Source organism: Ammospiza nelsoni, chromosome 2 (assembly GCF_027579445.1).
Source record: "Ammospiza nelsoni isolate bAmmNel1 chromosome 2, bAmmNel1.pri, whole genome shotgun sequence".
Taxonomy (NCBI): domain Eukaryota; kingdom Metazoa; phylum Chordata; class Aves; order Passeriformes; family Passerellidae; genus Ammospiza; species Ammospiza nelsoni.
The window spans coordinates 20561509-20576198 of record NC_080634.1 but is presented as its reverse complement, the minus strand read 5'-3'; the positions used below and the strand labels follow the sequence as shown (position 1 = coordinate 20576198).

General features: G+C 38.1%; 1 protein-coding gene across 1 annotated transcript in view; it reads right to left on the bottom strand.

Moving 5' to 3' along the window:
* TMPRSS7 (transmembrane serine protease 7) overlaps positions 1–14464 on the bottom strand; it is a 28171-nt gene extending 13707 nt beyond the window's left edge. The window contains exons 1-8 of the mRNA XM_059494055.1: positions 14113–14464; positions 11794–11861; positions 9787–9980; positions 8966–9004; positions 5100–5328; positions 3687–3817; positions 2374–2486; positions 686–792 (exon numbers count right to left, since the gene is read on the bottom strand). Coding sequence (XP_059350038.1) covers positions 686–792; positions 2374–2486; positions 3687–3817; positions 5100–5328; positions 8966–9004; positions 9787–9980; positions 11794–11861; positions 14113–14136 — 905 coding nt within the window. The 5' untranslated portion in view covers positions 14137–14464. The remainder of the gene's footprint in view (positions 1–685; positions 793–2373; positions 2487–3686; positions 3818–5099; positions 5329–8965; positions 9005–9786; positions 9981–11793; positions 11862–14112) is intronic.
* Positions 14465–14690: the final 226 nt, after the last annotated feature.

The window sequence follows — 14690 nt, the reverse complement described above, 5'->3', positions numbered from 1 at the left end:
AATTTTCGCTCTATAAATACAACATGCTATTCAAGAACAGATGAAGCTTTTTATTCTCTCTGTAATTCTTTCAGTTGTACTCTTAAGGGCCTAATTCACTTAGTTTCAGTAGTGAGTTCAGAAACTTAAGTTTCAAGACTAATCTTACTGAGATTCCCATTTGAATGAAGTTTAAGAAAAAAAAAAAAAAAGGATGTTTTAAATCCAGCCTTGCCTCATCATCCAGTATTCTAAAGATACTGACTTTGAAACTGAGAAAAGCATGGATGGACAATATGCTGGGAAAGCAGTGGTATCTTAGTTAAAAACCAGCAGCAATATTTGAATAAAAAATACTTCTAAAACAGTGGTTTCTTGAAAGCCACTTTGTGCAGTTTCTCTTTCAAGAGTCAGTGACTGGAATGAGGAAGCAGTTACAGTTCTATTCCAAATCACCAAGAAGTTAATTAGATTTGTTGTTCTCTTGAGCAATGTATATATATATACATACACACACATACATACACACACACACACACACACTCTTATTTTATAAGGATTGTTACATCATCAGCTAAAATGAAAGAATGGTAGGACACCCCAGTGAATTACTTCTGTCCTTGTGGAAGCTTTCTGAGTGAGCTGCAGTAGTGATGGGATGGCTTATTTGGTACCATTACATTAATAATCCATGCAGAGTACTTACATGTGTTCATTAATTTTCCACCATCCTCGCTCACAGCCTTTAATATTCTTCTCACTAATGGTATAGTTATGGAACTTCAGAGCTATACCAAGGCTCTTCCGTGGGGTCTGTTGTGAGCAAGAAAGATAGTGCAAGTAGTCTTCCTTTTCCTTTTGTGGGCATAGAACATAAAAGTGTATAAATGTATTTCAGGAATTACGGAGCTTGGCATTGCCACACCCTGGGAGCTGTGCTGGCTTCACCAGTTCAACAGCCAGCACTTTACACTCTTGCCAGCTATTCAGTCCTGAGTCTAGGGTTGGCACAGGCCCACCACATCTGCAGGCTTTCTCTCCCTCTAGCCAATAGTCTTCTCATCTTTAGAGAGCCACTGGCCATAGAAAGCAGCTTTTGTATCAAGATCAAAGCACTCAAATACATCCAAATGTACTTGTGTAAGGACACAGAGCCTCAGAGGATTTTTAGAGTTAAGATACTGCCTGGAATGCTTGTGTCACATTTGTAATGCTAGGAGTTACTTCTACCACATTATTATAGTCTTCTTCTAGCACCTGCGCAGCCATGCATTCTTTCATATTTTACAAAACATTTCTAAACCCAGCAAAATCACAAGTGTTCGTACTTAATTGGAAATTCCTTTCATAAAAAGGAAGAGAACCTTTTTTGAATGGCAAAGCAGTGTTCGTTTAAAAACAAGGACTGATTCAGGGCAAAAAACCAGAAATGAAAATTTTTCTCCCTCTCTCTTATCGAAAATATAACTTGGGAAATGAGCAAATTTTCAATATTGCACGAAAATACAGCACTGAAAATGAAACTTGTTTGAGCAATAAACCTTTCTATCAGAAGTCCAGGGTGAACTGAAGACTGCAAATTTAGCCCCCCAAAAATCACCTCATCATTTTAGAAGAGGAAGAGGCTGTAAGCTAGCTGGACTTCATTTATATTGCTGTTATTCATTTTAGTCAGTTACTAGATTAACAAGGCATGAGTACCATAAGCAGAAAGATGAGTAAAAAGTGGATCTTATCATATCCATTGCTACATTCCATAGAGAGGAAAACACTAAAGAGCAAAACCTAAGTTGGAGACTTTATTTCAGCAGCACTTATAAGGAAACACTCATGTCAGAGAAAACAGAAGTACTTTAAAACAACATCAACTTTCAGCAATTTACTTTCAGGAGAGTGCATGAAATGATGCAGGAAAAGGATACCAAATTAAACAAACACCACAGGATTGTGCTGATAGGACAGACCATTCTGAAGACAAATTAAATGTATTAGGCATACGAAAAGATACCAGAGAAGTGGCAGTAATAACTAGGTTAGGTTTTTTGTCAATATTTTTCATTCAGTTTTCTGGGGGTGAGAAGAGTTAAAACCAGTCAAGTTTTGCATTGCCTGCCATGAAGTAATTCTGCGGGCTTAATATCAAAACTCTTAACTCTTCACCTTTGTAATAGGACAGCTTAGGTACTATGTTCTCTTCCTTAAAAACAAGTGCACAGAAAGAGAAAAAGCTGATACAAAACACCTGAGCACAGCCAGCTATTCAGCAATACCATTTCTTTAAACTACTGCATCTGTGAGGATGCAGGTTACTGCCAATTCAATAACTTCTGCTTTACTTAAGCTCTATGTGCCCAAATCACACAGCAGTGCCTAAGAGAGAAAGAATAATGCTACCTGGAAGTTCCATGCACACAGGCATTTTGGAGGGTAATAGCTTGGGTAATATGGACTTGTGATTCTCCCTTCATAGCCTGTTTCCTCTTTTGTCACTATTGCTCTCCCACACCCTAGGGAAAAAATAAAAGGAGGCAAAATTGGGCAAACCTTGATATACTTTCAGTAAAGCTATTCAGTGGGATAAAGCATCCAATTTTATCAGAAGTCTGTCACTGCAAAGCCGGGCAGGTCAGGAATTATATTTAGCTGGATTCAAGTTCTAAAAAGAGACCCTTCCCAATAATGCACACAGAAGACAAAGGCTGTAAAGAGCCAGGATAAGTGTTGGTCTCTGCAGGACCAGAAGAACACCCTGTAAAATCTACGTTATTTCACTGAAGACAGTTTTGCAAACAAGAATACCAATACATCCACACTGCAGTACTACACAGGGACATCTAGTCTTAGAAAGCAGCCAGTTAGAAATGAAATGGACAACATACTCAACTAATCAGCCTCCTGGAAACCAAACTTTCTTGGATGACAACTCAATGGATTTACAGAATTCATTAAAGACAAACTTGCACACGCAAAGAAACAAAGAAAACTTCGACTTGAACTTAAAGAAAACCAACAAACCAACCCACAGCCCATGCAGAATAGAACTTGAAGTTTATTATGAGGGATTTATCACATGTTTTTATGATGATATTTTAAGGCTTAATTACTGTCAACATTAAAAGTATGCAGCATCTTTTTGAGCAGCTTGAATTTCCTTGCACTGAGTTGTGTGAGATTTTTCTTGGGTCACTAGCATGATACTCCTTGCACTATTTGTGATTATGATCTCAGCATTTCTTAAAGATTAAAGCAATAAAGACATGAGCTTGATGCACAAACGTTACAGACTCTTTTGTGTTCCTGAGGAGGCAGGGACTGATAGCAGATCCAGACAAAGCAACTGAAGTTTTGTTTTCTGAAAGCAGTTTTTAGTGCTGTCATCCTTCCGCTTTTAACATGATCCCCGAGTCCCAAGGCAGAAGGGCGACCACTGCTACACCTGAAATAACACCCCCATCTACTGGCACACTGCAGTCCTCGCCAACTGATTCAGGGCTGCTTTCAGCCCCTTGTGTTCATACTTCACAACCAGTCTGATCGGATTACATTACTCAATAGCAGTAACACAGAGAAGGTGAAGGGGAGACAGGCACTTGTAAAAAGGAGAAACTCAGATACAGGAATCATTTTTCCATAGTCAGAAACATGACAGACACTTCAGAAGAAGAGACAATATAATAAACACACTTCCAAACACAAAACAAACCTACTTTCTTGTGTAATGACCTCAAAATAGCCATGGAATTCCTTTTGCTCCTTTACTTGTGCTGCCTTAAATATTACCAGCATGAGATTATTTGTGGACACAAGTGACACCAATGAATCAGCTGATTCACAGGCTCTGAGGGGAAAGAAAGAAGAGCAAATACATAATTAACACATTATTCTCACTCGACATAAATTTTCCACTGGTTCAGATCTTACCTCCTTCAAAGTCCAGTCAAATCTCCATGCTCTTGAACAAAAATATACCTGTTACAAGGGCAATTTAAAACTCAATACTCAAAATTCTTCTTACAAAAATGAAGGAAATTGCATGAAAACTAATATGGAATATTTCACTCTATGAGATGATGACTTCCAGCCTTCACTCCCAGTAAAAATGAATGAAGGAAAAAAATTAACAAAAAACTTGAAGAAAAATCTTATTTTATTAGACCAACAGTTTTATCTTCATATTGGGGAGTGGAAAAGACAAGAAAGTTATTCTTCAAGTCAGAAATTAAGAACCTAAGCAAATCAAGTAGTCTCCTTTTAAAAAAATTACTTTCCATATGCATTACTTAGCAGACATCTTCAGTCCTCTACAGATACTAACATGTAAGTGAGCACCATCCAAGTCAATTGGAGATACAGATTAGTACAGGACAGCTCTCAAAAAGGACTGAAAAGTCAATGCTCTGGTTTTGAGGCTTATCCACAGACTGAAATGCCAGAGAAAAGGTTTCAGAGGTGAAAATGCTGAGCATTTGTCTACTTCATGGAGATGGTGTTGTTTCCTTTTGACTTACAGAGTCCTATGGAATTAATTATCAGGGATTTTAAAGAAAAAGTTCCTAGACAAACATAATGGATCATTAAAGAGAGAGAAGACCAAGAAAAAAAGTGGTAGTCCGCATCCCTCAACCCATCACAGCTTCAAGTCAAGATTTTCATAATCCTCTAAACAAGTAGAGCAGATAAAAAAAGCACTGAACTAGTGAGTGCCAGTTAGTGAAAATCACAAGACTTAGTTTCAGAACTTCAGTCTTTATCTGAAAAGCACTAATCTTAATAAAGAATAGCTTACTTAAGGGAGGAAATTTTGACAATCTCTTTCAGTCAGCATCTGTTTCCTGATAAGAAACAGAAACTTTTGCCCAGTAGTGCGCAAATTTTTCATAGTTCTGTAGCTAGGTGAAGATGCAGTTAAAAAAAAAAGAGAAAAAACTGAAGAAAATTTTCCCTTTTATTAGCAAGATAACTTATCCAAGAAATTTTAATTTGTCAGGTGTTATGTGAGTAATACAAGAAGATCAGAACAATTTTAACAAAACCAAACTAACCAAAACATGAAGATGATAGGTCTTCAGAAAAAAAAACCAAAAGTTGTCAATTAATTCTTAATAGAAATTTATACTCACCGGTAGAGTATCTTATCTTTGATTGGCATCAGAGAATCATAAATGGTGAGCGAGTCAGTGATGCAGTTATCTGCTTCAATCTGAAGGGATACTATGGAAAGGCGGACAAGGTGGCCCACAGAGGCAATAAGCTTAAAATAGCAGATTGTTCTCTCTGAGGTAGCTTGGGTATCCAGAGGAAAGTGCTCATGTAGTTGGTCAGCATAGAGATCATACATGCAATTTGTTCCTGTGAAAATGTCACATTTTCAACACTGGACACAATCACTCCAAAACTTCTAAATCCACATGGCATTAAAACAAAAAACCCTACAACTTGTGTGTTAAACCAAAGCAAATTATGAAGGCATATCTAACTTGGAAAGCAAAGTAATATTAGAATTAGAGAGTGGTTTGGGTTGTAAGAGATCATTTAGTTCCAAACTCTCTGCCATGACAGGGGTACCTTCCACTCCACCAGGCTGTCCAGACCCCCAGCCAACCTAGCCTCAGACATGTCCAAAGGGCATCTGCAGCTTTTCTGGGCAACCACCCTTACAGTAAAGAATTTTTTCTTTCCCTAAACCCAAACTTATCCTTTTTCAGGTTAAAACCATTCCCCTTTCACCTTGTGAAGCCTCCCTTTCTGGCTGTTTGTGTCATTCACTGCTTTCATCTTAGATAAAACTCTGTGGTTTAAGAACAGTCTATTTATAACAAGTACAGAGCATGGCCAACAGTGCTGTTGCCAGGGTATTTTCTTGCAGGGTATTTGCACTAAAGCAGTGCCATTTTGTACAATTTGCAGTTAAAGTTCTGCAGAGTCTCTAGAGGATAAATTTCTTAATTCTTCACTGGGACATACTCATCTACTTTCAAAGCATAAATGTACTGCTTGCCCCTACGGACATTAGGATATTTAAAATATATAAAACAAAATCAAAGGTAAATACAGTTGCATGTCTGTATGCCCCCAGCTTTTTTATTGATCAAATGTCAAGGTTCTCAATGTTTTATCATGACATGAACTAGAAGTGCTAGCAACAAATTCAGATTCACCAAGTCCTTTAGTTTGGAAGGGATGCTCGGAGTTTTCTTGCTCAACATTCTGCTCAAAGCAGAATCAAAATGAATTCAGACCAGGATTTTGTTCTGCCCAGTCCTGAAAATTTCTGCAGTGCTAGAAATCACCATTAGAAATGGAAACACTGGAAACAAATGGAAACACTGGAAACAAATGGAAACAATGGAAATAAAAATTATGCAACTTACCCTTACACAACATTCATTTTAAGAAGGGTAAAAATTTGTGTCATAATTTAGACAAGGATAAGAAAAATATTACCCTATTTGCATTCAATTTTCCAATTAAGCTGGAACAACTGCAATTCCAAATAAAATATATCGAGGTCTTTATTTCAATTCAATATTGCAGTTAGCAGTCAGCAAAAAGCTTAGGGAATTTTTGTTTGGTCATGTCTAAAACTCTTAACATAGCTCTTTAAAAGGTGAGAAGGAAGAAAAATGCAAATTAGGGAGAATAAGATCAAAAGTGAGTATTTGCCCTAATTTCTGCCTATTACAAACATAAGTCGCTCAAATAGTTACCATCATGGAACAACAATTAAGAGCACTGTGAAATTTTACTACCAATTGTTGAATCAAATTAAACGTTGACCTTTTAACCAGTAGCTAATCAAGACAGGAAGTGGCAGGCTTTATCCAACTTCCCCTTCTAAATTACAATCTTGAAACTATGATTGAATGTAACATGAAACTAATGCTATGAATGTTTATGAACAATCTGTAAGGGTCACATTCCATTTAAATTAATTACAGTTAAAAGCTTTGTTTAAGTAATTGTTCGTCCTTGTTCTTATCTCTTCACAACAACATTATTTTTATAAGAGTTATTTGTGCTTATCTAGTCACCCTTAGCAGAGCCAACCTTGATCATAATCTCTAAAATTATATGTAACTACCATTATTTCTACTAAGTAATTAACAATGGGAAGAGGTCGCTGCTGCTATGGGGCACAGTCAACTTCAGACTGACTCTAGAACTACAAGTAGTTGAAGCATGCTGGTTTGAAACCAAAGCTGGATAAAGTCTTTAGCCAAGGAAACCCAGCATAATCAGATATTATGGCAATGCAGGAACCTCACATCAGCTGGATGTCCACAAGTCCCTTCTCCAGCACCATTCTTCAATGAATCTGCACTCCATTCTGTGCCTGAACCAAACACTGGGTTCATCTCCATACCCAAAGTTAACTCCATTGCTCTCAAAATACAGCCTGCCAATGCTCATTCATTTTGTGCTGCTGCATGTTCACTTTTACCTCTGCATCATTTCCATAGTCCTAAACAGACACAGTCAAAGAACCCCAGCAAATACAATTGTACCAGTATAAGATTCTCATGTACTGTGGCCATCCATGCTCTTTGTCCCCAGGAACTTCATTATATACCCACTCCACACTTCCCACAGATACCATCTGAAACCTGTGGGTACCTATACAAAGTCTGTGAAAGATATCTAGAATATGGCAGGTCATCCTTCTCCCTTTGTGTAAAAGACACCATGTAAGTCCTACAAAGCCTTAGCAACAATATTTGTGTTGAGTTCTTCTTAATTTCTTCTGTTTTAAGGGCTACATTCTGGAATAAATTGGAACCACGTTCCAAGTGGGCTAACTTCTCCACCCTGGAACATGGAAGTGGGAAATGAAATTGCTATGCAAGTAAACACCAATACGTAAAACTCTTGATAGAAATAAAATGCACATTAATGAGATGTGATAGAAGCCAATATTGTTTTGCTTTGCAGTTTAAATTGGGAGGCTTGTACAAATGAATGCTATAGCAAAGTTGACTTGAGTTTTGAGAAATTATGGGCTGTTAGCAATATAAACATTGGACCATTGCTCTGTGACCTGAAGTCTGCCTGTGGACCTCAGAACTAGCAGAGCTTGACTTGGCTGCATGGCAAAAGTAGTTGGATTCCAAAAAAAATATGCAAACTAAAACCTTTACAAGGTAACAGAAGTGAAAAATCACAGGTAGAAGTGCAACAAAATGTTTCAGGAAAGAAAAACACAAACATGGAAAGCTATAAAGCCCTTAAAAAAAAACAAAAAATTGAGATTTCTCAAGATGAAGAGTCACTCTGTGTCAAGTAGCAAGGCAGGCCAACACATCCCCAGCTGATTGATAACAGTTGGCCCAACAGAGTCTTAGCAGGTATCCCCATCAGAGGTGTGGTACTATTGCTCAGCCTAGTAGCACCTTTTTTCTAGATAGCTACTCCATGTACTACTGAAGGTAGATGTACTGTACTTTTGACCTGCTTATTCAGTGCTTTGCACACTGAAAAAGAACTCTTCTGGAGTTTACAAAATGAAACCAAGCAGGTGTACAAACAGTGTCTCCCACGAACCTGGCAAAACTCAACTGCCTAAAGTAATTACTGTTAGGGAATTCATTCAAAAGAATAACTCACCATTAACCTTGGAGAAAAGGGAGTTAAGGTGGATAAAGATTGGACAAAAGCATGGACAACACATGCTCTTTTTCAGCATATTAAATTCATTACTGTCCAGTTAAGAAAAGGTTAATCTGCTGGTCAACACAATGAATAGCAAACACCTGATTTAGTTAGTTTCCCTACTATGTCACCAGGTACATCTAAAAATTTACCAGGCAGATTAAAGGTAGAGAGTTCCTGTGTTTGTTACATGCAAGACTCTTGGTCATCCTTTTAGTAAGTCAGGACTTAAATGCCAAGGCTGAATTGAGCCCTCTTAAATTAACACTGAACAGTATCTAAACTAAAAGCTTTGTTCTCCACCTCTCCTCTACAGGAAGCTGCCAAAAGGGTGAATTACCTGTTCCCGTTGTTGACCAATAATCTGACCGAAGACCTGCTGCATAGAAAAAAAGTTGTGTGAGTCCTCTTGTTTGCCTGAAATCCAGAATTCAGGGTTTAATTCAATCACACCTCAGTCCTAACACTGAACACACAGGACAAAACACTTTTCTCAGTGAGAGGGTTTGCCCTAGCCCCCTTTATTTCTGAAAATTCTGCAAGCAGCTTTGGAAGTGAGGCAAGAAGATACTGCATGGCAATTAAGCAATCAAAGTCAGTTGAAGGACTGAGATAGAGGTACCCTGAACGTCATTTTCTGGCTGATGCCCTTAGAATGGAAAGTCATTAAAGATTTTGTAGCTTAATACATTAAATGTGCTTGAATCACAGGTTGTGAGTTTGTTCCCCAGACAGGAATGGCACGAAAGTTATTTAGCAAATGGGCACCTTTTAAAATCTCTTCTTTAATCTTTAATAAAGGAGTGATCTCATTTTCAATGAAGTGATCCACCTTAACCCTTCATGTTTTTATGCTTTTAAAATCACAGACAAACCCAAATCTGCCTACAAATGACTCCATTTTACCTCCTGACTATGAACATAACCACATACAGGAAGTTTTGCAATCACTGCTTACAAGGACAATTTGCACCTTGATTTGACCTCAAATCTCATTTTTGTTTTTCTTCACAGTTTTTTTCCTCTATTACAATTTTAGTAATAGAAGCTAGAGGTGTAGGATCAAGATTTTAGTTTATTTATAGAATTTTCTACTCCAAAATAAAAATATTTGCTTAATGAAGTATTTTGTCAAGGATATGGATGTGTTCTACTACTAACCACTAAGGACAATGGAATCCATGTCGACTGCAAGGCCCTGAAGACTTCCCACCGAAGTCCGGTTGATGATACTTGTCTGAATGGAATCCTTTAAAATGGCAGCCACACAATCCTCACACAGCACTTGCCCCTTCGCCTGTGGTACCACAAATACGATCCAGAAATGAATAAGAAGGCCTCCATTGTTGTTGTTACTGAAATAAAGAGCTCAGGTTATCACACTGTTGGAAGTCCTCTGAAGACTAGACTCTTAGCCCAAGCTTCTGAAGCATAAATTCAGAAGTGCATGGCTCATTTCCATATTTTATAATTACTTTAACCCAGTGAATGTATATTTTACCCTAAAGAAACAAATAAACAAACATGACAAATCTCAAAACACCAAAACACGCTCTTCACATCCAGTTGGCAATATTCAGTAGGCTGATTTCCTGAGGGCCCCTAACTATGGAGATTCTATGGAAATCACATTGTCTTCACATGAATTAGAGCTAGACTATTTCCTAAAGATCAAAACATAAATAGTAGAACACAAACAGTAGAATTATCATCTCCAGAAATGCTGAGCTCTGCAGTGGTATGTATTTCACCCTGCACAGTGTGTTGCAGTATATAGGAAATGATTCCTAGACTATTTAGGTAACACATTATGTATAATGTATGATTGTAAGGTTTCATGTTTTTCTTTTTTCTGATTTATGTCCGGAGATATCTCAGGGACGCCACTTGTAAATTTCACTGTTTCTCTTTGCTGATTTATGACTGGGTGATAGCTCAGGGATGACATTTGCTCGGTTTCTCGGCTGTTTTGGCTTGTAAGGTTTTCTGTGAGCTGTTTAGGTGGCCTGGAAAGGCCCAGGGATGGCCTTGAAGAGCCGACGCTTCAAAGGACGAGGAGAGACTTCTGATCTTGTCTCGGTCTTGGTGTTTATTAATTGTTTATCTAAAAGATTTTCTTTCAGCCCGACAGAGGTCTGCACAGCAAGTCAGCCATGGGCACACTCCCGAAGCCCCTGGGCGGTCACTTATCTTTATACCCTAAGTTACGTGTACAATATTTATCATTTCTCCCCAATACCTTCTACCCTTATTAACCGGTGCACTTCTAGTAATAACCAATCCCAAAGTGCCACCACCACCACAGAAGATGGAGGCCAAGAAGAAGAAGAAGAAGGACGGGACACGCCCCAATTCCTCCATCTTACTTCTTTAGACCCCCCTGTACCAAAATCCTAAACCCTGTGTTTTACACTTTAACTAACTTATCCCTTCACCATATACCCAGTGAATTCCTCCCAGTCCTCATACAAGTGTCATCTCCTGTGTAGGATTAAAGCCCTGCCACCTGACACTTCTGGCAGCATTCCAGGACTCCCGAGCCCCCCAAGGGTGGTCTCGGCCTCTCTGCACCTCCATCCTGAGGTGCTGAGATCCCACATATGATCACACTAATCTCTACCTCCTTGGTGGGGAGAAAGGCCTTTAAATCAAACACAGCCCAGAAACCTCCAGTTTCTGAAGCAAAAATGTATTTGGTTCTGGATGATTGAAACTAACTAAACTTCTAACATTTGCTGCAAACATGAATATTAGAGTAAGAATACTTTAGTGCATAGATTTCCTTCATCTTAAGTAGAAAATGCTTTTACTCCAGTAACATTACTCACAAAATATGTGCAATTTAATCAATAACACAGAGTTGTGCTCCAACAGCATGTTTAAGTGGTTAAACTTCTACATGAGCCAAAGGATTACCAAACCTCTTAATTGACATTGTTTCTGTTCATCTTGCATTGTATTTCTTGCAGACAAGGAACTGTTTATATGACTTTAGTTTTGCCTTACTTTTGTTAAATGAATTGGTATAGGTTATAAACCTATTTTGCTATCAGTTCAAGTACATAGCAAAGACATTGAATTATAACTATTAAAAATAAGCTTGTTTTGTGGGCTTATTACATTATCTACCGCCCAGCAGAAATGCAATTACTTTAACCACAGTTTTACCTGACTTCTGAGACAGTGGACTGCTTGTAAAATTTGGAGAAAGAAGAAGTTGTGTAAACCAAGTTCATCTGAAAGACAAAGTATAAAGATTTAGCATTCTGAAAACCAGTTACCCCTAGAGATGCTATATGCCCAGGCTTTTCTAGGAGCAACCTATTTTCCACCAAGATTATGCAACATGCACTCACTTCCAGACATACATCAGCCAAGCTAGGCAGAAGAGAAGATGAACAGACAGGCTCTTCAATGCATCTGTAATAAATCCAGTATTCCTAGGAAACATCAAATCTTCTGCCTATGGCCAGTTGGTATATACAATAATGCTCTTTCCATATAAATGAATTTTGACAACAATGCATATCCTTCACCCAGAAAATCCCAAACACAGAGAGCATCCCTATCCTGATGCTAAAACTTAAGGCCAAACTTCAAAAAATGTGCACACATTCACAACACTTTTTTTGGTGTTGTTACTAAGGTGCAGTGAACAGCACATACCAGAGCTTTTCCCACAGAATCATAGAAAGACTGAGATAGGAAAGGGCTTCTGGAGAGCATCTAGTACAATCCCACTGCTCAAAGCAGGGTTGACTATACCACATTGCTCAGGGCCATTTCCAGTTTTACCTTTAAGAATGGAGACTCCACACCTTCCCTGGATGAGAACCCTAGTGCTTGATTCCACTCACAGCTAAGGAATTATTCTTTTTTTAATGTGTCCATGGAATTTTTTGCACTTTGATTCCTTTGTGTCTATTTTCTTCATCAACAGCTTAGTATTAATATATTTCTTTCCAATAACACAGTGTAAAACGTGGAGAAGCAAAATCTCTCCCTGTTCCCTGCCAAAGGACTGTCTTTGGGCAAAGCAAGCTCCTGATTCTCCCTGTTGCTGGGCTGTGATAATACTGGTGTGACAACAACTTTCCTCTCCCCATCCTGTTCAAAGCCACAAGGTGGCATGTACCTCAAGCTGTTCGGACATCACTCTGCTGCTTTATGATTAAAACTAATGTGCAAAGGACTATGAAACAGAATATTGCAAACACTGTAAAAATCACATCCATATTAACCCTAACCTTCATCATTTGAAACAGGAAGTTTAAACAATAATTTTAAGGGCCTAAAAAAGGTGGGTGGAGCTCAATTTTGCTCTAGATTAAGGTACAAGAGATTTTATGTATTACTGCTACTATCAAATGGAAAGAACCTATCTTGAGAGGTTTTTTTACCACCACTTGGGGTCTCTGGGTCAGAAGCCAGTAACAAAAGGGTTTTGAGGACAACAAACAAAATCCCAAAATCCATTGATAAGTTCAGGCAAAGCTCACAGATAAAAAATAAATTCTGAGTAATGTTAAAGTAGGAGGTGTTGACACTGGCAGCTCAACACCTTCTCTCTGGTGCCTCTCTCCACTATGTATGACATGGGCAGGACAAGAGCAAGACACAAGAAATACAGGACATTAGAGCTGCTCCATGGATAGCAGGGAAAGGTGATGCCCTGCACTGGTTATCTGAAAGAACTTCAACAATTAATATGCAGGACTTGGAAAGAACTGAAAAACAGGAACATTAGTTCACATTATAAGGTGACAAAAACTAATTATTGAAATTAGTAATTATTGAAAAATTTCTTGGTTTCATCTAACATTTTTTGTTGTTGTTGTTGTTGGTTTTGTTTAGTAGTTTTCATACAGTCGCTTGAATCCTTATGTGGATAGCATTCCTGGCAAAAATGTATTTTTGCTGCCTACACCAAATGTATTTAAAGTCAAATTCCCTTTTAACCAAGATTGCCCCCCACCCCTTTCTTCCCACTGTAGAGCAGCTATTGATCAAGAGTTCTATTTTTGCTTTGACTAATACAAGGTATTTGGGAAGTATAACGGTCTTTAGAATACGTAGTATTAGAAGGAAATGTAAATTTCTGTCTGAAATATGTTTGTGATCCCTAGGGTAAATATGGATGCTTTAAGGCAGAAGATACCAGTGTAAATGCAAAAAATTTTGAGATTTTTTCTGTTTGATGTTTCAAAGGTGGCCATTGAGTTTAAGGACTTTTGTAGAATTTTAGTCCCAGATCTAAAGTATGGAAAATTTTAAGTCAAATGTAAAAACCAGATCCATTCAGAACTGTTTGTGATTAACAAGCTGAAAGCAGTCAGTTCCTTCATACCTCCAGACAGCCACCGCTTGCACATAATCCTCTGAGAGGGAAGGGGTAGAAGAGCACCACAGCAGCCTCAATGGTATCTAAACATCCCTTGTCCACAGCTCTGATCTTTTTTTGCTAACCAAGCAGCCCACCCATCTTACCACATGCTGTACAGTCTGTGCCATAGAGAGGAATTCCTTTGATTCTTTCTGCCTATATTCTGGAAGAAACTCTATATTGGCAACACGAAACAGTCCAACAAAATACAATGCATCTTTGTTTTCTGCCTGAACTGCAAGAAACAAAGAAGACAGTTAGCCTTTTTTTAATAACAATGAAGGTTTTTTATTAAATTCTAAACCAAATTAATCTATTTGGCCTAATCAACTTTGTAGTTTGAAACAACTACCCAAAGAACGCTACACTTTTATAGCCAAACGGTTCTAGATGTGTACCAAATTATGGTTAATGAGCTCCTGTTACCTACACAAAAGATAAGACACCACCATACAAACAAGCCAGCACAACTGAAGGCAGTATCAACATCCAGATTCTGGAGCATCTCTAAGGTATCTTAGGCAGTATTAGTATCAGGGGCCTAAAGAGGAAAACATAGCTTTTAATGCTTAATTACACACAAATTTAATTTACTCTCCTTTTACTTCCTTAAATCCATTCTGAAAAAGAATGTACTTATCTGAACTTCAGAACACCAAGAAACACAACGGAAGGCAAAACT